The sequence below is a fragment of the Piliocolobus tephrosceles genome, chromosome 1 (assembly GCF_002776525.5).
Source record: "Piliocolobus tephrosceles isolate RC106 chromosome 1, ASM277652v3, whole genome shotgun sequence".
In the NCBI taxonomy this organism is placed as follows: domain Eukaryota; kingdom Metazoa; phylum Chordata; class Mammalia; order Primates; family Cercopithecidae; genus Piliocolobus; species Piliocolobus tephrosceles.
Window position 1 is genome coordinate 200,822,926 of NC_045434.1, and position 26,582 is coordinate 200,849,507.

Consider the following 26,582-nt stretch of genomic DNA (forward strand, 5'->3'; position numbering starts at 1 on the left):
GGACGGGCTCTGGAGCCAGCTTCCTGCTTCAGATCCTGACGTGGACGCTGTCCACCTGTGTCCTGGGTCAAGTTACCCACTATCTTGTGTCTGTTTTCTCATCTATAAAGTCGGGGGGGTTGGAGTAATAACTACCTCCGGGGGTTGGTAAGGACTTAGTGGAGTCGCGTATGTAAGCCTCTCGGAATTGTGCTCAGCCCATGGTCAGCACCCAGGAGGTATTTGCTAACGTCAGAGTCATTGTCCTCATTCTGAGAGACAGAGGTGCCAGTGTACCCAGAGTATAGGAGCCCAGGCTTTGGCATCTCCTTAGCCTGAGGGTGGCCTCCAGCTGCACCACTTACTGCCGCTGTGTCTCTGGGCAAGTCTCTTGGCTTCCCTGGGCCTATTTTCCCAAAGATAGAGGCAGGCGGCTGGACTCAATTCTTTCTGGCTCTGAGAGGCAGAATGGCAGGATGGCTGAGAGCATGAGCCCGGGCACTGCCTGGACTTGGGCTCAGGTCCCAGCTCTGTCGTTTCCCACCTGGCATCAAGCAGCCCTCACTTCTTCATTGCAGAGGATTAAATGCATGTAGAGAGTTAGCTCCAAAGCACTCAACACATTTTATGCCCTTTTGTTGGTTGAGGAACCTAAAAATGACTTGTATAAGACTTAGTTACCTGGCCAGGTATGGTGGCTTATGCCTGTAATCCAAGTACTTTGGGAGGCTGGGAGGGAGGATTGCTTGTGGCCAGGAGTTCAAGACCAGCCTGGGTAACATAGTGAGACCACATCTCTACAAATAATTAAAAATAAAAAATCTAGCCAGGCATGGTGGCTTGCGCCTGTAGTCCCAGCTACTTGAGAGGCTAAGACAGAGGATCTGTTGAGCCTAGGAGTTTGAGGCTGCAGTGAGCTATGATCATGCCGTTGCACTCCAGCCTGAACAACAGAATGAGACCCCATCCCTAAAAACAAAACAAAACTTAGTTACTTCCCAAAGTTGTTCCCCAGTGTATTTAGAATGTTGGTGGCCATGGCCACCATTTGGTGAGCAGGCAGTTGGCCCTGTGGCTTGACATGACAGTCATCGAACTGCCAATAACCCTTGCAAGGTCAGGGCTGATTTCACAGTTTTTTTTTTTTTTTTTGAGACGGAGTCTCCCTCTGTCGCCCAGGCTGGAGTGCAGTGGCCGGATCTCAGCTCACTGCAAGCTCCGCCTCCTGGGTTTACGCCATTCTCCTGCCTCAGCCTCCCGAGTAACTGGGACTACAGGCACCCACCACCACACCCGGCTAGTTTTTTTGTATTTTTTTTAGTAGAGACGGGGTTTCACCGTGTTAGCCAGGATGGTCTCGATCTCCTGACCTCGTGATCTGCCCCTCTCGGCCTCCCAGAGTGCTGGGATTACAGGCGTGAGCCACCACTCCGGGCCTGATTTCACAGTTTTAAGATGAGAGCCCCAGGGCTCTGAGAGGTTGTGGAACTTCCCTGGACTCCCACAGCAGTTGAGAGGAGGAGCTGAACCCAGGGCTGTCTGATTGGAATCTGGATAGTCCAGGGAAGGAGTGGTGGGAATTCCATGATGAGCAGGTGGCCTGTGTGTGGATGGCGACCAGGAGGGAGGAGGCCTGAAGACATCCCCGGAAGGCAGGGAGGGACGAGGATAGAGTAACCTAGACCCGGGGCTGTGCTCGGTCCTTCTGTGGTTGAGGAGCTGGACTCCCCTGTGGTTGCAGGGGTTTAATTCAGGGTAAGCGGGAGAACCTATTGGCAGACAGATGTGGACTCCATGTAAGGAAGAACTTGCTAAGAGTCAAAGTTGTCCAGAGCTGGGAGGGACGGTCTTTGGAGGTTGTACGCTCCCCATCCATGACAGCTGCGCCGTCTAATGTGGCAGTCACTGACCATGTGTGGCTCTTTAAATTGAAATACAATGATTTGTTCCTGAGCAGCACTAGACGCGTCTCCAGTGCTCAGTGGCCGCATGTGGCTAGTACCATTACTTTTTTTTTTTCAATTTTATGACTTTATTTGATGTATTTGACGATCAGCGGTTAGTTCTCATCCACATTGACTGTCTATAGATTTTTGAAAGTGGTAACAGGTACATAGGTAACCAAAGTATAGAGTTTATTTGGTGAATCTTCATCCTCATTCCGTTTTCTGGACAGCCGCACACGGATTCGGTATGGGACATTCCTTATTCCTTTGGCCCAGACAGCTTTGTTGAGCCTGGTATCAATGCGCACATCTGGAGTTCCCATCTCCTTCGTGGCAAATTTCCGAATCTCTTTGAGTGCCCAAGGGGCGCGCTTCCTGAAGCCCACTCCGTGGATGTGCTTGTGAATGTTGATGGTGTAATCTCGGGTCACCACCTCGTTGATGGCAGAACGGCCCTTTTTCTTCTCGCCACCCTTCTTTGCGGGAGCCATTCTGCCGGGTCCAAGTTGGAAAGCACCATTACTTTTAATGGCAAAATCAGCAATTACTTTTGTACCAACCTAATAGTTACCATAATGAAGAGTGTAGGTACAGGATATTTTCACTCCACCAAAAGTTCTCTAGGGTGGAGCTGTCCTAGAGATCTGGGGCGATGCTGTCAAGGGAATTCCCGTGTGACGTACTGTGTGTATGTGTGTGTACATAGGAGAGGGTTAGACTGGATGACCTGTCATAACAACAGCAACAATAAGAGCTAGCCATTTTATGTCAGTTTTCTCATTTTAGCTTATACCTCTAGGAGGCAGGCTACTTTAAGCACCATCTTACAGATGAGGAAACTGAGGCCCTTGCCCAGGCTTACAACACACCTGGACTTGAGCTCCTGTTCCTCAGCCCTATGTAGCTCTCCTGCCCGCAGGGTTGTTCCAGCCCTGAAAGTCTGTGGGTCTCTTAGCAAGAAAGGCCCTGAGAAGTCTGGCTGCAAAGAACCCCCTTGACCTCTTTAACCCTGTGGTTCCCAAATGGTTCCCCTGCCATCATTCCATGGCATTGACGTTCCTTTCTCAGAGCATGCTTTGGGAAATGCTGCTCCAGTATTTGGGAAGGAAGAAAAGAACTGCATTTTCTTTTTTCGAGACAGAGTCTTGTTCTGTGGACCAGGTTGGAGTGCAGTGGTGTGGTCTCAGCTCACTGCAGCCTCTGCCTCCCAGGTTCAAGTGATTCCGCTGTCTCAGCCTCCTGAGCAGCTGGGACTACAGGTGTGCGCCACCATGCCTGGCTAATTTTTTTTTTTTATTATTTTCACCATGTTGGCCAGGCTGGTCATGAACTCCTGGCCTCAAGTGATCTGCCCGCCTCAGCCTCCCAAAGTGCTGGCATTATGGACGTGAGCCACCACACCTGGCCAAAACCTGCATTTTCTTCACTTCGGAAGAGAGATCAAAGTTTTCTTGAAATAAAATTTCCCCTAGAACTTTCCCATCTTTTTCTGGGTTGCTGCCCCTCAAGGTGGGTGTATCAGGCAGGCCCAGGCTGCAGCCCTTAGCCTCTCCCTTGCCACCCGCAGGTGTGAATGTGGTGATGCCTGCACAGCCCAGCATGCCACCCCTCTCCTCCACGCAGCTGCAGATCGACCCAGCCCTGCATGAGTTCCAGCTAGTCGACCTGTCCCGCCGCTTCCTCGTCCACGACTCCTTCTGGGCTCTCCCTGAGCAGTTCCTGGGCAACAAGGTGAGAAGCCTGGGCTGCTGCCCTGGGTGGAGAAAGAATCCCTGTGGGCTCCGCTCCCTCTGCATTTGGTGGATAGCAAGGCAGACCTGGGGGGAAAGGTGTTGCCATGCCCCGATGCAGCCCCCTGTGGCAGTGGCTCATCCATTCAGGGCAGGACCTCTCCCTGGCACTGCTGGCTTGGGAAGAAGAGCTGGCCTTCTGTCCTCCCAGGAGCCCTCCCTGACCGCTCCCCCATGCCTGGGTTGGGTTCTGTGCCTCCGCACTGGCTTCCCTGGGCACCCTGTGCACTGCATGATTCCGCACCCTGCCATGGACCAAGCACCCTAGAGTCAGGGCCTGAGTCTCACCCATCTCCGTTTCCCTGTACCTAGCTCAGTGCCTGGCACACAGTGAGTCTCAGGTAGGCACAGTGAGGGCGGAGCTGGAAGACTGTAGGCACCTCGTAGGCACGGTGGGTGTCAAGTGTGCTCACAGCTGCCCGCCCTGATCCACCCTGTTGTGCCAGGTGGATTCCTATGGCGGCTCCCTGCGTTACAACGTGCGCTACGAGCTGGCCCGTGGCATGCTGGAGCCAGTGCAGCGGCCGGACGTGGTCCTCGTGGGTGCCGGGTACCGCCTCCTCTCCCGAGGCCACACGCCCACCCAACCTGGTGCTCTGAACCAGCGCCAGGTCCAGTTCTCTGAGGTAGGTGGTGCCTGAGCCCTTAGGGCTGGGAGCAAAGGGGGATTTAGGCTGAGTAGGTGCTGATGTGTGACCCCTGCCACCTTCACCCGTACCCAGGAGCACTGGGTCCATGAGTCTGGCCGGCCGGTGCAGCGCGCGGAGCTGCTGCAGGTGCTGCAGAGCCTGGAGGCCGTGCTCATCCAGACCGTGTACAACACCAAGATGGCCAGCGTGGGGCTGAGCGACATCGCCATGGATACTACCGTCACCCACGCCACCAGCCATGGCCGTGCCCACAGTGTGGAGGAGTGCAGGTGCCTGAGCCGGCAGGGCTGGGAGCCACAGAGACCCTGGCAAGGACAGAGGAGAAACGGCAGGGCCTCACAGTCCTTGCAGCGACTCTCTCGGTCCTGTCCCCACAGATGCCCCATTGGCTATTCTGGCTTGTCCTGCGAGAGCTGTGATGCCCACTTCACTCGGGTGCCTGGTGGGCCCTACCTGGGCACCTGCTCTGGCTGCAATTGCAATGGCCATGCCAGCTCCTGTGACCCTGTGTATGGCCACTGCCTGGTGAGTAGAGCCAGCTGGCACTTGGACACTAAAATAGGAGCAAGGACAAGATGCGAGACTCCCTGTGCTCATGAGCTCAGCACAAGCCTCCAGAATGAGTGTCATGACTGCCAGATGAACTATCATGACCTCCGGATGCAATAACAGAGAGAGAGGCTGGGTGTGGTGGCTCATGCCTGAAATCGCAGCACTTTGGGAAGCTGAGATGGGTGGATCACTTGAGGTCAGGAGTTCGCCACCAACCTGGCCAACATGGTGAAACCCCGTCTGTACTAAAAATAAGAAAATTAGCTGGGCGTGGTGGCGCACGCCTGTAATCCCAGCTACTCAGGAGGCTGAGGTAGGAGAATCACTTGAGGTGGAGGTTACGGTGAGCCAAGACTGTGCCACTGTACTCCAACCTGGACAACAGAGCGAGGCTCTGTCTCAAAACAACAACAACAAACTCCAGAGATATAGCGTCCAGACAAGGGAGGTGATGGCCCTCCTCTCCTCCACCCTCATCAGACTAATCCTGGAGAGTGTCCAATGAAGAAGCATGACCTGCAGAGGGCAGCCCTAGGGGGAAGAGCCCTTAGGGTGATACCTTATTTCTTAGGAATAGTGGCGAGAGCTGGGATTGTGGAGCTGACAAAAGAAAAGACTCAGGCAGGGCAGCATTGTCATCTCCAAATCCCTGCAAAGGTGTTGGGTAGAAGAAACAGACTCTGGAGAGCAGAACTGGCCAGTGGGTGCAGATTGGAAGAGGGTGGCAGGTTTAGGTCGATAAAAAGCAGGCATTTGGAATCATCTATGGGACAGGCTGCTGTGTGAGGTGATGAGCTCCCCATCATCTATAAGTGGTTGCAGTCGATGCTCCCCTGTCTGCAAAGCTGTGCATCCAGCGTGATGGGGAGGCTGAGCCAGACAGCCTCCAAGGCCCCCCACAGCATCTGGCCCAGTTCTGCTCTAGAAGTTGAGCCATACCCTCTTCCTTCTCCTAGAATTGCCAGCACAACACGGAGGGGCCACAGTGCAACAAGTGCAAGGCTGGCTTCTTTGGGGATGCCACAAAAGCCACAGCCACTGCCTGCCGGCCCTGCCCTTGCCCATACATCGATGCCTCCCGCAGGTCAGCCCCGGCTCAGGGTGGGCGGGTTTGGCTGGGGGCCGTGCAGCAGGCCGGGAGAATACTCTGGGCAGGGAGGCGGGAGACTTGGATTCAGATGTCCGCCTGGTCACTAAGTTATCCCGTGCTCCTTGACCTCTCTAGGCCTCTGTTTCCTTGTCTGTATAATGAGTCCCCTGACTTCCCACAGTTGCTGTGCCGGGCAGGGAGATGGTGTCATGCCTCATCTGGAGGCTTGTGCTGAGCTCATGAGCACTCCCTCATGGCACACTGTGTCTGTGTGGACAGCGGTCATTTCCCAGGGTGGGAGGAGAAAGCCTGACCCCAGCCCTGCCCCATGCCCTGTCTACTTGATACCCACAGATTCTCAGACACTTGCTTCCTGGACACGGATGGCCAAGCCACATGTGACGCCTGTGCCCCAGGCTACACCGGCCGCCGCTGTGAGAGGTCAGGGAGAGCCTTGGGGGCTGCAGGAAGGGAGCTCCTGGGTGGGGTCATGGAAGTGCCACTGACGGGGGCCCCCTCTCTCCCCTAGCTGTGCCCCCGGATATGAGGGCAACCCCATCCAGCCGGGCGGGAAGTGCAGGCCTGTCAGTGAGTATGGCTGCCACCATCCCCTGACACCCACCTCCCAACCCAACCTGGGCTGTACACCAAGCACCCTCCCTCCCTGCCCCAGCTCATGATCCTTGGGGAGCCGCTGTTCCTCTATCTGCTCGAATCGCGTCTATCCCATTCCCACCTGCCCTGCCAACACCCACTTTGTGTCCCAGACCAGGAGATTGTGCGCTGTGATGAGCGTGGCAGCGTGGGGACCTCCGGGGAAGCCTGCCGCTGTAAGGTACGCATGCCATCCGCCACCCACCCAGGGGTCTTGGGCCCAGCACCACAGCTGGGAGAAGGAAGAAGGAAGCTCTGTCCGCTCCATAGATCCTTGGCCAGTGGGTGGTAACATAGAGGCTAGTGGACCTGGCTGACCAGTCTTCTGTACCAGGAGAGGTGGTCTGGTGTTGGGAAGGAGCACTTGTTAGGGAGTCAGGCGACCTGAGTTCAAGTCCCAGTCATTCTTTATGCAGCCTTTGTATCTGCATTGTACCTTTGCTTTTGCCATACTTTGTCCATTGTCACATTGATACAATGATATAGATATTAGTGTCCCCAATTTGTGAATAAGGAAATGGAGGCCAGAGAAGGGAGGTCACTTGCATTAAGAATGGGAGCATCGGCCAGGCGCAGTGGCTCACGCCTGTAATCCCAGCACTTTGGGAGGCTGAGGTGGGTGGATCACTTGAGGTCAGGAGTTCAAGACCAGCCTGACCAACATGGTGAAACCCTGTCTCTACTAAAAATAGAAAAATTAGCCGGGCGTGGTGGCGGGCGCCTATAATCCCAGCTACTCAGGGGGCTGAGGCAGGAGAATCACTTGAACCCGGGAAGCAGAGGTTGCAGTGAGCCAGGATTGTGCCACTGCACTACAGCCTGGGCAACAAGAGCGAAACTCTGTCTCAAAAAAAAAAAAAGAAAAGAAAAGAATGTGCATATCAAGTGTCAGTGTAAAAAAGAATGGACAGATTCTGGAGTCAGGCACTCCTGGTCTTCAATCCCAGAGTGGATAAGCAAGCTGAGTAATTTGTGCAAGTCATTTCACATCCCTGAGCCTCTGTTTCCTCATGTGAAGGATGAAGGTATCACCTACCTCTCAAGGTCCTTAGGAGAGTTAAATGAGGTGATGCCAAATGGAAAGCAGAGCAGTGCTTGAAACACTCCATAAATAGAAGCAGCAATTATTTCAATCAAGTCGCTGTATTTCAAATTTAAATTTATTGGTGAACCCCCTGGCAGCCAAAGAGAAAAGGGAAAAATGCTTGCCTAAGCCCTTGTTAAGTGGGAATTACTGTTCAGATGGTAATGACGCCTCATACATGTGCTCTTTCTTTTTTTTTTTTTTTTGAGAAGGAGTCTCGCTCCTGTCGCGCAGGGTGGAGTGCAGTGGTGCAATCTTGGCTCACTGCAACCTCCACCTCCCGGATTCAAACGATTCTCCTTCCTCAGCCTCCTGAGTAGCTGGAATTGCCCACCATGCTGGGCTAATTTTTGTATTTTTAGTAGAGACGGGGTTTTGCCATGTTGGCCAGGCTGGTCTCAAACTCCTGACCTGTGGTGATCCACCCGCCTTGGCCTCCCAAAGTGCTGGGATTACAGGCATGAGCCACCACGCCCAGCCACATGTACTCTTTCAGTGGCTCCCCTGGGTCTCGGGTTCTTATCTGGACTGAGGGTGGATTCGGCCTGAGCTCCAGGCAGCCTCTCCTCTGGGCTGTCCTTCAGCTCCGACTCTGTGCCTGCAGAACAATGTGGTGGGGCGCTTGTGCAACGAATGTGCTGACGGCTCTTTCCACCTGAGTACCCAAAACCCCGATGGCTGCCTCAAGTGCTTCTGCATGGGTGTCAGTCGCCAGTGCACCAGCTCTTCCTGGAGCCGTGCCCAGGTACCTCTGCAAGGTGGGCGGGCAGGACCGCCAAGCCCTGGGCTGGATGGACCAAGTGCCAGTCCCAGGCCATGGCCCCCATCCCAGCCCTTTCTCCTCCTCCCAGGTACATGGGGCCTCTGAGGAGCCTGGTCACTTCAGCCTGACCAACGCTGCAAGCACCCACGCCACCAACGAGGGCATCTTCTCCCCCACGCCTGGGGAACTGGGATTCTCCTCCTTCCACAGACTCCTATCTGGACCTTACTTCTGGAGCCTCCCTTCACGCTTCCTGGGGGACAAGGTGGGTAGTGGGTGGGAAGGGAAAGGAAACTCCAGGCAGCAGGAACAGCACAGGCAAAGGCTTGGAGGCAGGAGGGTCGTGGCACCTTGGGAGAATAGTGAGATACACTGCATGGAAAAGGTGGCTGGAGCAGCGACAGGGCCCACATTCAGGCCCCTGCTAAGCTCCTATCTAACCCTGGTCCCAGGTGACCTCCTATGGAGGAGAGCTGCGCTTCACAGTGACCCAGCGGTCCCAGCCAGGCTCCGCACCCCTGCACGGGCAGCCACTGGTGGTGCTGCAAGGTAATAACATCATCCTAGAGCACCACCCGGCCCAGGAGCCCAGCCCCGGCCAGCCCAGCACCTTCACTGTGCCCTTCCGGGAGGTGAGCAGTACTGTCCCCTGGGGTAGGGGTGCGGGCAGGCCCTTGCTCCTGCCTCTCCAGCATCAATACTCCAGGACATCCGGGGCTGAGCACACATGTCCTTTCCTTGGCAGCAAGCATGGCAGCGGCCCGATGGGCAGCCAGCCACACGGGAGCACCTGCTGATGGCGCTGGCGGGCATCGATACCCTCCTGGTCCGAGCATCCTATGCCCAGCAGCCCGCTGAGAGCAGGTGTCTGGAGCGGGGCAGGAGAACCAGCATGGACTTGGGGAAGGGACTCTGTCTACGTGGTGCAGTGCGGCACAGCCCCTTACAGACTGTGCGACCCTTTTGTGCCTCGCTTTCCCTGTCTGTGAAATGGAGAGTCTAACAATGTCTCCATTACAGGCTGCTCTGGGGCCAGGCTCCCTAGAAGGAAGCCTGAGATGGGGATTGGGGTGCACGTGATTCACAAGGAGAGGGATGCAGGAGTGGGGAGGGCCACGCAGGGATGTGGTCGCAGGTCAAGTCTAGCCCCAGCCTCAGCCCACGGGGAGCTCTGGAGAGTCTCTCGCCGGAGAGCGGTCTTACTTTCAGGCAAGAAGGCTCTTGTAGCCTGTATCAGCCTGTCATTGGGTACCCCAGGGGGATGGGGTGGTATAACCTCTCCAGGTGAGGAAGGGTGATGGTTTGGAGTAAGTTGCAGGTACCGGCTGTTTGCCACGGCCCTCGCAACCTCTGGAGACCTGGACAGGGCCCCAGCAGCACTGTGACAGGGCTGTCGGGAGGACTGACCACACCCTCCGAGTGGAGGACTCCAGGCGTGCCTGGCACAGAGCCAGCGGTCCTATTCATGCGGGGTCTTGTCACGCCAGGGTCTCTGGGATCAGCATGGATGTGGCTGTGCCTGAGGAAACCGGCCAGGACCCCGCGCTGGAAGTGGAGCAGTGCTCCTGCCCACCCGGGTACCGCGGCCCGTCCTGCCAGGTGAGTCCTGGGCCCCACGCCGGCCCAGCCAGCCCCCTCTATGGTGCTCCCCACCCCTTCTCCACGAGCCCTGCCCACTTCCCCAGCCCTGGCCATTCAGTGCCCCTACCCGAATGGGCCATGTTCAGCAAGACCCTCCCACTGCCATCTTTCTGCCCCCAGGACTGTGACACAGGCTACACACGCACGCCCAGTGGCCTCTACCTAGGTACCTGCGAACGCTGCAGCTGCCACGGTCACTCAGAGGCCTGTGAGCCCGAAACAGGTGCCTGCCAGGTGAGTCCTGCCCTCCTTCCCCCTACCCCAGCGATCTGTGGCCTCTGGGGGCCCAGCCTCAACTCACATCCTGCTCCTCCAGGGCTGCCAGCATCACACAGAGGGCCCTCGCTGTGAGCAGTGCCAGCCAGGATACTACGGGGACGCCCAGCGGGGGACTCCACAGGACTGCCAGCTGTGCCCCTGCTACGGAGACCCTGCTGCCGGCCAGTGCGTCCGGTCCCCGCCCACCTGGTCCCCGCCTGCACCTGCCCTGCCCTGAAATGTCTACCACCCCCTCCCACACAGCCTTCCTCCAGGGCCCTTCTGAGAGGCAGTGGTTAAATCCTGGCCTTGCCGCCTCCTCAGTGTCACTTGGTGTGAAATACACTTCACTTTCAGGGCCTCAGCTGCCTCATCTGTGAAATGGGGTAGTCCACCCTCCTCAGCCCCTTGTGTGAGAGGTGAATGAGGCGATGCATGTGGAACTCTTAGCACAGTGCCAGGCACGCAGTGGCACTCAGGACACATGAGTTCACTTGCCTGTTCTTCCTCTCCCCTCTCCCCTGGTCCTGAAGGAGAATAAGGGGAGAGGTAGGAGCCAGTGCATTACTGACTAGAAATCTGCCCCCTATACTCAGGGCTGCCCACACTTGTTTTCTGGACACGGACGGCCACCCCACTTGTGATGCATGCTCCCCAGGCCACAGCGGGCGTCACTGCGAGAGGTGAGGCGGGGTGGAGAGGGTGGGGGAATGCACACGGGAGCACACAGGGGGTGTCCCTGGAGTCCTCGGGCAGGGCCCAGCCCTCCCAATCCAGAGGAATCAGGGATGCCTCTTACTCTTAACCTTGCACAGGCCCCAGAAGACAGTCAGCTCCCCTCCTCGGGAACCTCAACCTCTAGCCCAGAATTCAAGACCCTCAGACATACATCCTAGCCTGCGATTCACCTTCAGCCCCCTGGTCCCGTGCCCCAGCCAGGCCAGTCTTCCCACAAAAGCCCTGCTTCTTTCCGAAGCTCTGGGTTCCTGACTGCCCTGATTCACTGGCTGTATGGTCCAGGGCGCATCCCTGCTCTTCTCTGCCCAGTTTCCCTGTAACATGGGCGAGTCAGGCTGTTGGTTTCTTGTAGTGCATGAGGCCATCGAATTCAGTATGAGACCCCCAGACCAGCCCTGGGGTTCTGCTTCCCTTCATCCAAAATTCATCAGAGGCTTTCTCTCTCTGCAGGTGTGCCCCTGGCTACTATGGCAACCCCAGCCAAGGCCAGCCATGCCGGAGTGAGTAAGACTGGGGAGGTCTTTGGGGTCGGGTTACCCAGTGTCCCCAGGCGGAGCTAGGACAGAAGCTTTTACTCCCTTTTGGCTTTGCCTATCCAAGCCTCAGTTTCTTCATCTGTAAAATGGGGATAGGAGCAGGCCCCACCACCTCCAAGGGCTGTCATGAGAGTGTTGAGTGCTCACATCAGAAATCAGAGCTCCCTCTCGGTGAGCAGAGTGGAGGGAAGAGGGGTGCTGGGTGGTGGGTTTGGGGCTCCAGCCATGGCTTTCTTCCACCTCAGGAGACGGCCAGGTGCCAGGGCCCATAGGCTGCAACTGTGACCCCCAAGGCAGCGTCAGCAGCCAGTGTGACACTGCCGGTCAGTGCCAGTGCAAGGTCAGTCTGAATCCCTGCCCCGAGGGACATGCTCTGCCCCACTGCCTGGAGCCTTCGGGGAAATCAGGCAGCATCTGGTGGAAGCCGAGACCTGGCATGGGGGGCAGAGCATGGGGGATGGGGCAGGGGCTGCCCCGGGCTGCTGGAAGCGGCCAGGGAAGCTGGCCTCAGGCTGCTGGGGGTGCAGGAGACCCACTGAGTCCCCTGCCTGCCTCCTTCCATCCACCTACCCAGGCCCAAGTGGAAGGCCTCACCTGCAGCCACTGCCGGCCCCACCACTTCCACCTGAGCGCCAGCAACCCCGAGGGCTGCCTGCCCTGCTTCTGTATGGGCATCACCCAGCAGTGCGCCAGCTCCACCTACACGCGCCACCTGGTAAGAGCCTGTGCCGCCCAGCCCCAGGCGGGGTTGCCGTCTGCTGCCTGGTATTGTCCATCTCAGCACTGAGCCCAGTGACCCTCATCCCTGCCTCAATACCCTCACATGCCCCCATTATTTCTCTCCCAGCCCTGATCTCAGCAGGACCCCATTCCCCACCTTAACACCCTCCCGTGCCCCATCCCCCACCAAGGCACCCCATCCCCCACCAAGGCACCCCAGTGCCCAGGTTGACGCCTCCTTCTTTTTCCCCTGCCAGATCTCCACCCACTTTGCCCCTGGGGACTTCCAAGGCTTTGCCCTAGTGAACCCACAGCGGAACAGCCGCCTGACTGGAGAATTCACTGTGGAACCCGTGCCCGAGGGTGCCCAGCTCTCTTTTGGCAACTTCGCCCACCTTGGCCACGAATCCTTCTACTGGCAGCTGCCGGAGACATACCAGGGAGACAAGGTGGGCCCCAGCCTGGCACCAGGGTCAGCGGTGACTCAGACATGAGTTCACCTCTGCGCCGCCTCTCAGCAGGCAGGCACCTGCCACCTGCATGGCCATATCGTGGTTAGGCACGTGGCTTTTGCGGTCCCATAGACATCGGTCTAAACCCCAGCTCTGCTGCTTGCCAGCCAGACACCATTTGATAAACCTCAACTTCATGGTGGCTGAGGGGATTGGAGATCATGCCTGGCACATAATAAGTGCTCAGCTGTTCATGACTTTTAGCTTTCATGCAGTTATTCAACAGACAGGTCCTGGGAGAGGCCGGGAAATGCAAAGACGAGTGAGACACAGTTTCAGCGTCATTCACATGCCCACTCCAACTTCACTCATCCACGCTGCTGGTTCTGTGCTTGTGTTGGACACAGTAATTCTCATCATAGGTCATGTGTGTTGAGCTCTCACTCTGTGCTAGGCAGCGTCCTTTACAAGTCACAAATCACAACTGTGTGAGCCAGGTCCTGCTACTGCCCCATTTCATAAATGAGGAAACTAAGGCAAGAGGGGCTCGGTACCTTACCCAAAGCCCCGCAGCTGGGAGGTGGGAATGCTGGAATCCAAACCCAGGTCAGAGGCTGCCCTTCAAATGCTCTGCTGAAGGCCAGAGCCCACGCCTGTAATCCCAGCACTCTGGAAGGCAGAGGCAGGAGGACCACTTGAGCTCAGGAGTTTGAGACCAGCTGGGCAATGTGACAAAACCCCGTCTCTACAAAAAAATACAAAAAATTAGCTGGGCTGTTGGTGCCTGCCTGTAGTCCCAGCTAGTTAGGGAGGCTGAGGTGGGACGATCGCTGGTGCCCGGGAGGGGGAGGCTGCAGTGAGCCATAATTGCACCATTGCACTCCAGCCTGGGTGACAGAGTAAGACCCTGTCTCAAAAAACAAACAAACAAACAAACAAAATACTCTGCCAGTCAGAGGTGAACCTGTCTTTGCTACTCCAGAACAGGGTCTGGTGGGAAGGTGGTGATGGTGGTGGCAGTGGTGTTGTGGGGTGCGGGGACTCAGGGCTGGGCTCTGGGACAGCCTGCCCAAATGTGTTCCTTGAGCAGCATAGGCATCTGGTGGCACCCAGGGCAAGTGGGTCTTGGCACAGGAGTCCACTGCTGCTCGAGGCCAGTGTTCCAGCAGATGTGCCCCCAGGCAAGGGGTGAGGGGGGCCAGGGACACCTGGGCGGGGGCGCTCTGGGGTTGCCCCATCCCTGTTCCTTGGACAGAGCCAGGTACTCTGGGCTTCTCCCAGGGCTGGCTGCCTTCTGGTCCCTTCTCCCCTCTCCCTTCTGGGGTTCGCTATCTCCTGGCCTCTCTGCTGCTCTGTCCTGCAATTCTCAGACCTATCTCTGTCTCCTGTCCTGGCATTTCCCCGCGCCCCATAGGGAGAGGCATACTTTGCGCGGATGCGCCGGGCCCACCAGGTAGGCCCAGGATGTGTGTGCTGTGAAGTTGGTGTGATGGGGCGTGGTGCCTTCTAGGGTGCTCCCAGCCCTGTGTGGGGAGATGCGCAGTGCCCAAGGCATTGGGGGTCTGCATGAACCCAGGCAGTGTCCCATGGCCCCGGGGTTGGGGTCAGGAGGGTGTGTGCCCCACCTTGCCTCACCTGCTGTGTTCTGGTCCTGGTGCCAACCGTCTGAAGTCAGAATGGCAACTGAGGTAGCAGGGAGACTAACCCGATGCTAATCCACATGACTGTATCTAGCCCCCCAGGTTCTCCTGGCCGTGCCTGTTAAGCAACCACTGTTAACCCTCTGTGTGCACGTAGGCGACCTGGAGTTAACCCCGGGGTGCCAGCCTGGAGCGGGGAGGCATGCGTCTTTCTTCCTAATTAGCGTGGGCCTTTCTAACTACCTCGTCCATGGGTAGAGGACCCTGCCCATGGCTCCAGCTCCGGGATCTTGGGAGGTCTTAGCTGGCCTGCTCCCTCCATTTCATCAGAACCGCATGTCCCTCTCAGAGGAGCAGTTGCGGGCAGCCGTGACAGCTCGGAGGATCCCAGGGCCCCCAGAGGGCAGGGACCAGGCACAGCAGGCATCACAGGTAACTGAGGACCTGGCTAGGACAGGTTGTAGGAGACCAAAGAGCTGAGTCCAGGCAGGCACCTGAGCAAAGACCCCAGCCTTCCTGGGCCATTTCCCCTGTGCCAGGCCAGACCCCAGCCTGATGCCTGGTCTGCTCTGGTGTCACCCTTGGGAAACATTCCAGAACCATGAGTGGCTTGGGCTGGTGCCAGGGCACACACAGAGAGTCAGGCCGAGGACCCACAACCCCCTCCAGATATCCCTGGGGCTGCCTCCAGCACTTCTGCCCATCCCTTGCTGGGCACCCTTTGTAGGACTTCTCCCATCAGTCACGGCCCATAGGCAGCCAAGCCCATTCCAGGATATCCCCGCCTGGCTCAGGAGGAACAAGAGGGCAGTGGGTACAAGGGCCAGAGTGCCAAGTATCAGCACTTGTGAGCAGACAGTGCAGAGTGGGTGGTTGGCTGGGCCTGCAGGGAGGTAAAGCCTCACGGATGTCCTTTCTGTCCCTCTCTCCTCCCTTCCACCGCTCTTCGGCTCCTGGTCCCCCAGGTGGACGAGGCTCAGAGACGGATGGATGCTGAGATCTGGCAGCTTCTGTCCAGCTTTGCTGCCCACCCCCAACCCCCTCCCCAGGGGCTCTCTCCTCATCCCCAGCCTGCAGCTGCTCTGCGAGCAGCACCCCCTTCTTCTTCCTCCTCCTCCTCCTCCTCTACCTCCTCTACCTCTTCCTCAGCTTCTCTGTCTTTCTCACCAGGCTCTCAGGTATGTGCCAAGGTGCCCATCAAGGGATCCCCACCCACCATGCTTTCTAGACTTCAGTCATTTCTGAACCAACTTCACCAATTTCTGTGAACTACTTGGACTTATTTCTTTGAAATTTTCCTTTAACTCAATCATATACCAACTCAGTTAGGCTGGTTACTTGCTTTCAAATACATATGAAAGGAGCCACCCCATTCGAATTGTTCACTGATGTGCTGTGTAAACGTTGGGGTCCACAAGAGATCCACCAGATGGGAGGAGAGGTGGACCCAGGCCACGCCCAGAGAGATCAGCTGGGGACCTGGGCGGGGATTGGAAAGAAAGTTGTTGTCCAAAGAGCAGGGCCAGGACCTGCACTGTTAGGTGGGGGTGGGGGGCTGGCTCTGTCTCTGCCCTGCCACTGGGCCTCTCTCCCATGACGGTCCACCCCTGCCGGGACCACCTCCGCCCTCCCACCCCCATCCCCGCTCCCCTCGGCTCTCACCACCTGCCCTTCCCTCCTAGTTCTCTCTCTCCTACGAAGGCTTCTCTCTGCTCCCTGGAAGCCTCTATTACTGGCAGCTGCCCCGGGCCTTCCTGGGGGACAAGGTAACAAGGATTTGGGGGGATTATAGAGGTATCATGGAATCCTAAAATATCAGAGGGCCCTTTGTCAAGGCCCTTTATGACACAAAGAGGGAGACCGAGGCCCACGGTGGGTAGCGACTTACCTGGGACGTTCAGGTCAAAACACAGCTGAGACTGAAGTCAGCCTGCCCGTGTCCTTCAGTGGGCCCTGACCCCTAACCCCTGGCCTCTGACCCCTGTCAGAGGAGCTTTCTCGCCTGGGAGAGTTTCTCTAGTGCCTTTTCTCTGGGCTTCCTTGACCTTGTGTCGAGATGCTGGCCTAGTTTTTGGTACTGCACTCAGTCATTCAAGAAGCATTAATTAAGTATTTACTGTGTGCTGCGTCGTGTACAGGCAGAGCAGGCAGAGTGGGCCCTGCCCTCCCAGAGTCCATCCGATTATCATTGCTGTCACCATTGGTATCATTATTATTATCATCGTGAGTGCTGGCATTGGCCTTAGATGAGTGTTAATATTGCCTCTATTTTGTCCCAACAATTTCAAGTACCTCTTAAGAATACACATAACAGGCTGGGCGTGGTGGCTCACACCTGTAATCCCAGCACTTTGGAAGGCCGAGTCGGGTGGGTCACGTGAAGTCTGAGACCAGCCTGGCCAACATGGTGAAATCCTGTCTCTACTGAAAGAACAAAAATTAGCTGGGCATGGTGGCGGACACCTGTAATCTCAGCTACTTGGGAGGCTGAGGCTGTAGAATCGCTTGAACCCGGGAGGCGGCGGTTTCAGTGAGCCAAGATCATGCCACTTCACCCCAGCCTAGGCGACAGAGCAAGACTGCGTCTCAAAAAAATAATAATAATTCAGCTTCCCGGCTGGGTGCGGTGGCTCATGCCTATAATCGCAGCACTTTGGGAGACTGAGGCAGGTGGACCACCTGAGGTCAAGAGTTTGAGACCAGCTTGGCCAACGTGGTGAAACCCTGTCTCTGCTAAAAATACAAAAACTAGCCGGGCGTGGTAGCAGGCACCTATAATCCCACTACTTGGGAGGCTGAAGTGGGAGAATTGCTTGAACCCGGGAGGTAGAGGTTACAGTGAGCTGAGATTGCGCCACTGTACTCCAGCCTGGGCAACAAGAGTGAAACTCCATCTTAACAAACAAACAAACAAAACAATAGGCATGACATGTCACAAGGTACATTCAGAGAAGTGTGACAGGGAGGTTGAGGGGTGAGGATGAGAAGCGATCTGCTGGAGCCGAGGGTGGAGCCGGAGTACTGCAGGGTTATCGAGCGTGATGTGCGTTCTCAAGCTGTGCAGAATGCATCACCGTTTGTGTCCTGTATTACTTAATCCTCATGATACCCTTCAAAGTGGGTATTACTTTTACTTCCGTTTCCATGTCAGGAAAGTAGGGCTCGGAGAGGTTAAGCGACTTGTCCAAGGCTGTATAGCCAGTAGAGCTAGAGTCTGAACCCAGGTCATTCAGACTGTGGAGTCTGCCCTTTTAATCACTATGCTGGATCTGGGCACAATGGCTCACACCTGTAATCCCAGCACTTTGGAGGCTGAGGCTGGAGGATCACTTCAGGCTAGGAGTTGAGACCAGTTTAAGCAACATAGCAAAATCCTGTCTCTAAAAAAATAACTAGGCCGGGCATGGTGGCTCATGCCTGTAATCCCAGCATTTTGGGAGGCTGAGGCAGGACAATCACTTGAGTCAGCAGTTTGAGACCAGCCTGAGCAACATAGGGTGATCCCATTTCTATTTAAAAAAAAAAAAATTGAAAAAACGAATAAATTCTTTTAAAAAATCACTGTGCTATACACACCCACAACTTGCTAGAAAGTCAGTCCCAGAAATGGCTGTGAACTTGCTGGCATTCAAAGCAAATAGGAAACCAGTTAATTTTATGGTTATTTGGTTACACTCGAAAATTCCTTACCACACCTTGAGCTGGTGGAGAACATCCATGGGGCCCATGTAGCCCGGGGCCAGTGTGTAGTCAGTAGGTGTTTGATGAATGCTGGTTAGCTGAGTGAACACGCAGACAAACAAAGGGGTAGACTTGATGCAGTTTGGTATTGAGATGAATGTCTGCCCTGGTGGCAGAGGAGAGAAAGGAAAGTCCTGTGGGGCAGAGCTGGGGGGGCCTCAGCTGTCCGTGTGAAGGTCCCCTGCAGCAAGAGTAAGGACTCTGGTCAAGAGCAACACAGTGCCCAAGTCCAGTGGGCTTGTCTGTGACAAAGAATCTATTGGCTCATGCAACTGCGGAGTCTAAGCATGTCTGGTATCAGGCATGGCCTTATCCAGGGGCTCATTAGGGCTTTATCTTGGTTCTCCAGCTTCTCATCTGACTGTGGAAGGGACTTTCTCTGGCCTGGTAGAAAGAGCAGAAGTACCCGGATTACTTGTCTCTTCCTAATGGGGTGGCAAAGGGCAGTGGTAGGTTATGCAGATTGACCAGGCCTGACTCATGTCTCCACTATAGAGGAGGAGGGGATCAGCACCCTCAGACCACATAGTCTTCCAGTGCAGAGAGAGTTGTTCTTTATAGAAAACCAGGGTTTAGCTTCTAGAAGGGAGGAACTGGATTCTGGGCAAACAGAAACTACCTGCCTAGGAGGCAAGGTTTCCGAGGGGCTGCCCTCAGCCTCACCCCCATGGCTGAGAACTTTTGAAGCTTCCGCAGCCTCCCCTTGGTGGTCACTGTCATTACCCTTGTCTACCTTATGGGAAATTACTGTCAATGAAAGCAGACCTGGAGTTTGTTCACTGGCACCGTCAGGCAATGGGGAATAGAGAACCTTGCAGAGCAAAGAGGCTGCTCAGCATCATCACCAGCATGTCGGGCTGCAGAGGAACTGAGAAATGTCCCGTCCCAGGCAACCGTGGGCCATGCACCCTGGCCTGTTGGTTTGGGCAGGGAGGGAGTGAGGGAGTGTGGCACAGGTGCAAAAAGGCCGCCAGATGCTCCATCCCTCACCTGTATGGTCCAGCACTCACACCCCAAGGTCAGTCTGTGACCTCTGGGCTTGCCTCTTTGCAGGTGGCGGCCTATGGTGGGAAGCTGCGATACACCCTCTCCTACACGGCAGGCCCACAGGGCAGCCCACTCTCTGACCCCGACGTGCAGATCACGGTGAGCATTTGGATGCCATGCTGGGTGGGCAGAAGGGCAGGATTGAAGCCAGGGGCACCCTCGGCATTTGTCCTTTGTCCTTTACATCCAGCACTCAGTTTCCTGGCACAGGCTAGAAGAGTTAGGCCTGTGCCCCGACATCCCTGCCTGGTTGGACACTACCCAAGCAGAGGATCCTGCTGCTGGGAGAAGGCGGCAGTGGGCATGTGCCTGACTCTTTTGGGCACGTGAGCTTGGGAGAGCAGAGAGGTGGGAGATTGGGGGTTACGGAGAATCTAGGACTGGTGGAAGACACCCTGGCACCCCAGGGACCCCTCGACTCCCCTTCCAATCCTGCTGGTGTTCTTCCCAGGGCAACAACATCATGCTAGTGGCCTCCCAGCCAGCGCTACAGGGCACCGAGAGGAGGAGCTACGAGATCGTGTTGCGAGAGGTAAGGGGTACCTGGCCACACTGTGTCTCACCCCACCCCACCCTCCACCCTGACTCGGAGCCTGACTTTGATGCCCACCCTGCCTCTCGCTCCCCAACCTTCACCTCACAGCCCTCAGTCAGTGCCTGTAAAGCAGGAGTTGGGGGGTGGTAACTGCAGGAGCAGCCCACAAAGCCCAGTGCCCCCGCCCACGTTGCCACCCCCCAACCCAGGAATTCTGGCGCCGTCCTGATGGGCAGCCAGCCACACGCGAGCACCTCCTGATGGCACTGGCTGACCTGGATGAGCTCCTGATCCGGGCCACATTCTCCTCCGTGCCGCTGGCGGCCAGCATCAGCGCAGTCAGCCTGGAGGTCGCCCAGCCCGGGCCTTCTAACGGACCCCGGGCCCTCGAGGTGGAGGAGTGCCGCTGCCCCCCAGGTTACATCGGTCTGTCCTGCCAGGTAAGCGTGTGGCTGGCTCCACCACCTCTGCACAGGCACAGAGGCATCAGCAAGCAACTCAGCCAGCATCACCACAGCCTTGATTACCATCATAACTATAATGACCCCGGCATCTGGGCCCTGCATGTATTCCTCCCGACAGCCCTGAGATACGTATCATTATCCCCTTTAATGGGTAAAAAACAGAGGTGCTGAGGGGCGAGTATGTCCCGAGGGCACATGGCTAATGTGTGGCAGAAACTAATTTGAACCTGGGTGTGACTAACTCCAAAGCCTAGCATGTCCTAACCGCTGGGCAGTGCAACCTCAAGTGTGGGCCACGCTCTCCAGAGGTTAAAACCCAGTTCGTGCCCATGAGGGGGCCCACCAGAGACAGGGAGCCAATTCAGAAACACAGATTACTCCAGCCCAAAGAACAGCATGGAGATGCCTCCAAGAGGTGAACAGTGGGGACTGGGAGAGGGCCGTGGGCAGGAGGACACACTGAGCAGAAGTGGGGAAGGAGGAGCGCCAGCCTGTGATGTACCAGGGTCACCCCTGGGAGGACGCTGGAGGGAGGGGTTCTGGGTCTGCTGGCTGTGGCTGGGGCACGTTGGGAACAGAGGCTGACCTTCCTCTCTGCCCCCAGGACTGCGCTCCCGGCTACACGCGCACCGGGAGTGGACTCTACCTCGGCCACTGCGAGCTGTGTGAATGCAATGGTCACTCGGACCTGTGCCACCCGGAGACCGGGGCCTGCTCGGTGAGCTGCAAGCGAGGCCGGGACAGCTGGGCCTGGGTGGGGGACCAGGACTGGACAAGGCAGGCATCAATCCCGGGGATCAGGGTCATGGGGCATGGCCTGTGGTTCGAAGCACCTCGGTCAGCAGACCAGGTCACTGGCCATGGTGGGGTGGCCAGAGCTATGGAGTAACATCCTTCTGTGTAAAGAAAAAACTTTGGTTCTTTACTATTTTTCTCTTTTTCTTAAAAAAATAAATAAATTATCTAATAGAGATGGGGTCTCCCTTTGTTGTTCAGAAGGTCTTGAACTGCTGAGCTCAAGCAATCCATCTGCCTTGGCCTCCCAAAGTGCTGGGATTACAGGCGTGAGCCACCACACCTGGCCTTTTTACTTTTTTTTGAGACAGATCTCAGTCTCATTCTGTTGCCCAGGCTGGAGTGCAGTGGCCTAATATTGGCTCACTACAACCTCTGCCTCCTGGGTTCAAGTGATTCTCATGCCTCAGCCTCCCGAGTAGCTGGGACTACAGACATGAGCCACTGCGCCTGGCCTCATTACGTATATTTTTTTATACCTGGACTTCTCAGAGTAGCATGTATATAGCCCCCCAGGGTACGCGGTGAAGGGGCAGCTGGTTGACAGCCATAAGCTGAACTTGGAGTAAGGAACACCTTATGTTGATACAACAAACATGAATCTCTTTGGAGGAGAATCTGTAACCCGCATGTTTTTATGAGGATGCACATATTTTCTTTTACTTTTTTTTTTTGAGATGGAGTCTCGCTTTTGTCACCCAGGCTGGAGTGCAATGGCACAATCTCGGCTCGCTGCAACCTCCACCTCCTGGGTTCAAACGATTCTCCTGCCTCAGCCTCCTGAGTAGCTGGGGTTACAGGCACCTGCAACCATGCCTGGCGAATTTTTGTATTTTTAGAAGAGATGGGGTTTCACCATGTTGGCAGGCTGGTCTTGAACTCCTGACCTCAGGTGATCCACCCACCTTGACCTCCCAAAGTGCTGGGATTACAGGCGTGAGCCACTGTGCCCAGCCGACAATGCACATATTTTTAATGCTCTGCACCCAAATACGTGAGTGTATACCTTTCCTTTGCTATCACAGGTACTTAGGGAGAAAATAGAATCAGCATCACCCTTTTTGACAGCTATTTGGATGGATGTACTTTTTAATTTATCCAATTCCATATTCGTGGATGTTTAGGTTTGTTTCCAGCTTTTTTTTTTTTTTTTCCTGAGATGGAGTCTCACTCTGTTGCCCAGGCTGGAGTGCAGTGGCACAATCTTGGCTCACTTCGACCTCCACCTCCTGGGTTCAAGCAACTCTCCTGCCTCAGCCTCCCGAGTAGCTAGGACTACAGATGCACACCACCCCACCCAGCTAATTTTTGTCTTTGTTAGTAGAGATGCAGTTTCACCATATTGGCCAGTTGGCCTTGAACTCCTGACCTCAGGTGATCCACCCGCCTTAGCCTCCCAGAGTGCTGGGATTACAGGTGTGAGCCACTACTCCCGACCCATTTTGCTTTTTATAAACACGACACAAATGAGTGTCCTTGTAATGAAATCTTTGTGCCCTTCCATGATTCTTTCTTTATGATGAGTTCACAACCTTGGAATTTCTAGATCAAGGGATTACAACCCTGAAAGGTTTCTGGTAAATTTGGCCTAATGGCTGGTGCCTGCCCCCCTTGTGCCCTGCAGCAATGCCAGCACAACGCCGCAGGGGAGTTCTGCGAGCTATGTGCCCCTGGCTACTACGGAGATGCCACAGCCGGGACGCCTGAGGACTGCCAGCCCTGTGCCTGCCCACTGACCAACCCAGAGAACATGTGAGTGCCCTAGCTCAAGGCCCAAGGACACACTTCCACTGGGGAGTGAATGGAAGGTGCTGCATTGTCTTTTGGGGCAGAAGTGAAGGGAGCAAGATGGAGAATGGGCTTCTCATGACCTGACCTTTGCCTCCCCAATTCCAGGTTCTCCCGCACCTGTGAGAGCTTGGGAGCCGGTGGGTACCGCTGCACAGCCTGCGAACCCGGCTACACTGGCCAGTACTGTGAGCAGTAAGTTTGTAAACAGAAGTGGGGGAAGGATGGAGGACAAATGGTGGACTCCCAAGTGAGAGCCTTAAAGGGTGTTGCTCAGAAAAGTCTCTTCCAGGATTATGCTCCTTCCCTGCCCCAAACCCTTGTAAGATGCCACATTGCCCTTGGGACAAGCCCAGCCTCCTTAGGCAGCTTTACTGTAGCAGCTTCATCCCACTTCTGACACCCAACTCTGTACTTTAGCTGGGCTTAACTTTTTAAATTCTTTTTCTTTTGCTTTTTTTTTAAACTGAGACAGGGTCTCACTGTGTTGCCTAGGCTGGTCTTAAACTCCTGGGCTCAAGCAGTCCTCCTACCTCAGCCTCTCAAAGTGCTGGGATTATAGGCGTAAGCCACCATGTCCAGCCACTTTTTGAATTCTTGATGTTCAGGCTTTGCATATGCTGTTCCCTCTGCATGGAACAGTCTTCACCCCTAAACCACCTCTTCCTGGCTAACTTCCACTTAGCCTTCAGACCCAGCTTCATTCACTCATTCAGCAAATTTGTATCAAGCAGCTCCTGTGTGCCATACTGTGTGCTGAGGTGTTGGAGATAATGGAGTGAACAGAACAGATTCCACCCCAGCCCTTACGGAGTCTGCCATCTAATAAGAGATCAGCCCTAATGGGAGATAAGACAGGAAAAGAGTAATTGTGCAAATGTATATTTACAAACCATAGGCCGGGTGCGGTGGCTCATGTCTGTAATCCCAACACTTCGGGAGACCGAGGCAGGCGGATCACAGGGTCAGGAGATCGAGACCATCCTGGCTAACACAGTGAAACCCCGTCTCTACTAAAAACACAAAAAATTAGCCGGGCGTGGTGATGGACACCTGTAGTCCCAGCTACTCGGGAGGCTGAGGCAGGAGAATGGTGTGAACCCGGGAGGCGGAGCTTGCAGTGAGCTGAGATCGCGCCACTGCACTCCAGCCTGGGTGACACAGCAAGACTCCATCTCAAAAAAATAAATAAATAAATAAATAAAATTTTAAAAAACCATGATAAGTTATCTGAAAGAAGAGTACAGCCTGCTCTGAGGTAATACAAGAAGTCCCATCCTCTTGGAAGCCTCCCTGTCTCTCCAGGCTGGGCCAGTGCCCTCCTCTGCACCTGCACAGCCCTGATACGCTTCCTGCATTCTCATTTTCACATAGAATTTCCATGTTGGGTTCCCAGCTAGTAAGTTCCACAGACCAGGGACTTCATTATGTTCATTGTTGTATTTCCAACAACACCTATAGCACATGCCTGGCACGCAGTCATTGCTTAATGGACGTTTGCTGGTCGGGCGTGGTGGCTCACGCCTATAATCCCAGCACTTTGGAAGGCCGAGACGGGCGGATCACGAGGCCAGGAGATCGAGACCATCCTGGCTAACACGGTGAAACCCCGTCTCTACTGAAAATACAAAAAATCAGCTGGGCATGGTGGCAGGCGCCTGTAGTCCCAGTTAATCGGGAGGCTGGGGCAGGAGAATGGCGTGAACCCGGGAGGCAGAGCTTGCAGTGAGCCAAGGTCATGCCACTGCACTCAAGCCTAGGCGACAGGGAGACTGCGTCTCAAAAAAAAAAAAGATGTTTTCTGAATGAATTTCTCTGGAGAATAAAGACCTTACCTCCCTCATCACCCAGCCTGCTAACACTCCCTTACACTCCCCTTTCTCAGTTCACCAGCACCCTGTGTTGGGGCCTGTCTGGTCCCCAAAGTGCTTCCAGAGCTCTGAGCCCCCTCACCTGACATTGGGCAGCCTGCTGAGCTTCTGGCTCCCCAAGTCCACCATGAGGCACTGGGGCCCTTGAGGCCTGACATTGCCGGTCCTTGTTCCCCCTTACAGGTGTGCCCCAGGTTACGTGGGTAACCCCAGCGTGCAAGGGGGCCGGTGTCTGCCAGAGAGTAAGTGGGACCGTGGCCCAGGATGGGGACGATGGGCAAGGCAGGGAGCCCTGGGAATTTGGGGGATACTGGGTCTGGGGGACAGGGCTGAGGGTGGGGTACCCCAGCTTTTGGGAGAGCAGAAATATCGAAGACAATACTGAAAGGCCCCTCCTGTCCCGGCCCCTACCCCCAGCAAACCAAGCCCCACTGGTGGTCGAGGTCCATCCTGCTCGAAGCATAGTGCCCCAAGGTGGCTCCCACTCCCTGCGGTGCCAGGTCAGTGGGAGCCCACCCCACTACTTCTATTGGTCCCGTGAGGATGGGCGGCCTGTGCCCAGCAGCACCCAGCAGCGACATCAAGGTACCCATGGCCCTCGGCTCCTCAGCCCCAAGAGCCATCCCAGTGGGAGGGGAGGCAGGGGCCTGTCCCTGCCCTAGTGGGGTCCTGTCCTTGCGCATGGGGCTGGATGTGAGTGTATGTGGACCAACAAACTCCTTTCTCCTCCCCACCAGGCTCTGAGCTCCATTTCCCCAGCGTCCAGCCCTCAGATGCTGGAGTCTACATTTGCACCTGCCGTAATCTCCACCATGCCAATACCAGCCGGGCAGAGCTGCTGGTCACTGGTGAGTCCCTGCGCCCCCTGTAACCAAGACCGCCTGTCCTGGGCTGCAGGCTGCAGATTCAGCAGATGGTACATTCACCTGCTGGGAGGGGGCAGTGGGTGGCCTGGACAAGGTCAGCGGCCATGGAGATGAGGAGAGATGGCAGATTCAAGACTCATTTTAGAGGTAGGATCAGGAGGACTTGACTGGTCAGTGAAGCCAAAAGAAAAGGGTGGGCCCGGCGCAGTAGCTCACGCCTGTAATCCCAGCACTTTGGGAGGCCAAGGTGGGCAGATCATGAGGTCAGGAGTTCGAAATCAGCCTGGCCAACATGGTAAAACTCCGTCTCTAGTACAAATGAAAAAATTAGCTGGTCATGGTGGTACACATGTATAATCCCAGCTACTCGGGAGCACTGAGGCAGGAGAATTATTGCTTCAACCCAGGAGGTGGAGGTTGCAGTGAGCCGAGATTGCGCAACTGTACTCCAGCCTGGGTAACAGAGCAAGACTCTATCTTAAAATAATAATAATAATAATAATAATAATGCATCTTGGAGTCACCCTGCCCTGGCGTCCAGGGAGCTGCAGTATGTCTAGGCCAGCTCCTGTCAGTCACTGACTGAGACCTATTCTGGGAGCATCAAGTCCCCTGCACGTCTGTCCCACCCATGGGTGTGCACTGTGGGCTTCAGTGGCCTGAGAAAGCCCTCAATGCAAATAAGTGCAGTGGTTGTCAGAAGTCAGGCAGATGGGTACGGGGCGGGGCGTGGCTAGGCCACCAGCAGCACAGGCTACAAACAGGTCAGAGAGAATCGCAAGTGTGCTTTGGACGTGTTAGAGTCTGAGAGGTTTGGGAAGACATCTCATTGATTCCACCAGGCAGGCATTTGGGTATGTGAGTCTGAACTCCGGTAAGAGGCCCCAGCCAGAGAAATGAGTCTGGTTGCTGTTGGCACAGGGATGGTGTTCAAAGCTATGCGACAGGATGAAGTCACCTAGGGAGAATGTGGCCCGAGGAC

General features: G+C 55.6%; 1 protein-coding gene and 1 pseudogene across 1 annotated transcript in view; one reads left to right on the forward strand and one right to left on the reverse strand.

Annotated features, from left to right (window-relative positions):
- HSPG2 (heparan sulfate proteoglycan 2) overlaps window positions 1–26,582 on the forward strand; it is a 104,349-nt gene that overhangs the window by 42,119 nt on the left and 35,648 nt on the right. The window contains exons 18-46 of the mRNA XM_026455926.2: window positions 3,493–3,656; window positions 4,162–4,341; window positions 4,438–4,634; window positions 4,743–4,890; window positions 5,874–6,001; window positions 6,362–6,448; window positions 6,537–6,595; window positions 6,775–6,842; window positions 8,350–8,490; window positions 8,597–8,773; window positions 8,961–9,140; window positions 9,254–9,372; window positions 9,996–10,107; window positions 10,270–10,383; window positions 10,466–10,593; window positions 11,004–11,090; window positions 11,596–11,645; window positions 11,927–12,021; window positions 12,256–12,396; window positions 12,659–12,850; window positions 19,288–19,380; window positions 19,733–19,813; window positions 20,026–20,256; window positions 20,885–20,998; window positions 22,700–22,827; window positions 22,972–23,058; window positions 24,918–24,976; window positions 25,152–25,319; window positions 25,472–25,582. Coding sequence (XP_026311711.1) covers window positions 3,493–3,656; window positions 4,162–4,341; window positions 4,438–4,634; window positions 4,743–4,890; window positions 5,874–6,001; window positions 6,362–6,448; window positions 6,537–6,595; window positions 6,775–6,842; window positions 8,350–8,490; window positions 8,597–8,773; window positions 8,961–9,140; window positions 9,254–9,372; window positions 9,996–10,107; window positions 10,270–10,383; window positions 10,466–10,593; window positions 11,004–11,090; window positions 11,596–11,645; window positions 11,927–12,021; window positions 12,256–12,396; window positions 12,659–12,850; window positions 19,288–19,380; window positions 19,733–19,813; window positions 20,026–20,256; window positions 20,885–20,998; window positions 22,700–22,827; window positions 22,972–23,058; window positions 24,918–24,976; window positions 25,152–25,319; window positions 25,472–25,582 — 3,639 coding nt within the window. The remainder of the gene's footprint in view (window positions 1–3,492; window positions 3,657–4,161; window positions 4,342–4,437; window positions 4,635–4,742; window positions 4,891–5,873; window positions 6,002–6,361; window positions 6,449–6,536; window positions 6,596–6,774; window positions 6,843–8,349; window positions 8,491–8,596; window positions 8,774–8,960; window positions 9,141–9,253; window positions 9,373–9,995; window positions 10,108–10,269; window positions 10,384–10,465; window positions 10,594–11,003; window positions 11,091–11,595; window positions 11,646–11,926; window positions 12,022–12,255; window positions 12,397–12,658; window positions 12,851–19,287; window positions 19,381–19,732; window positions 19,814–20,025; window positions 20,257–20,884; window positions 20,999–22,699; window positions 22,828–22,971; window positions 23,059–24,917; window positions 24,977–25,151; window positions 25,320–25,471; window positions 25,583–26,582) is intronic.
- LOC111547721 lies at window positions 2,063–2,425 on the reverse strand (annotated as a pseudogene).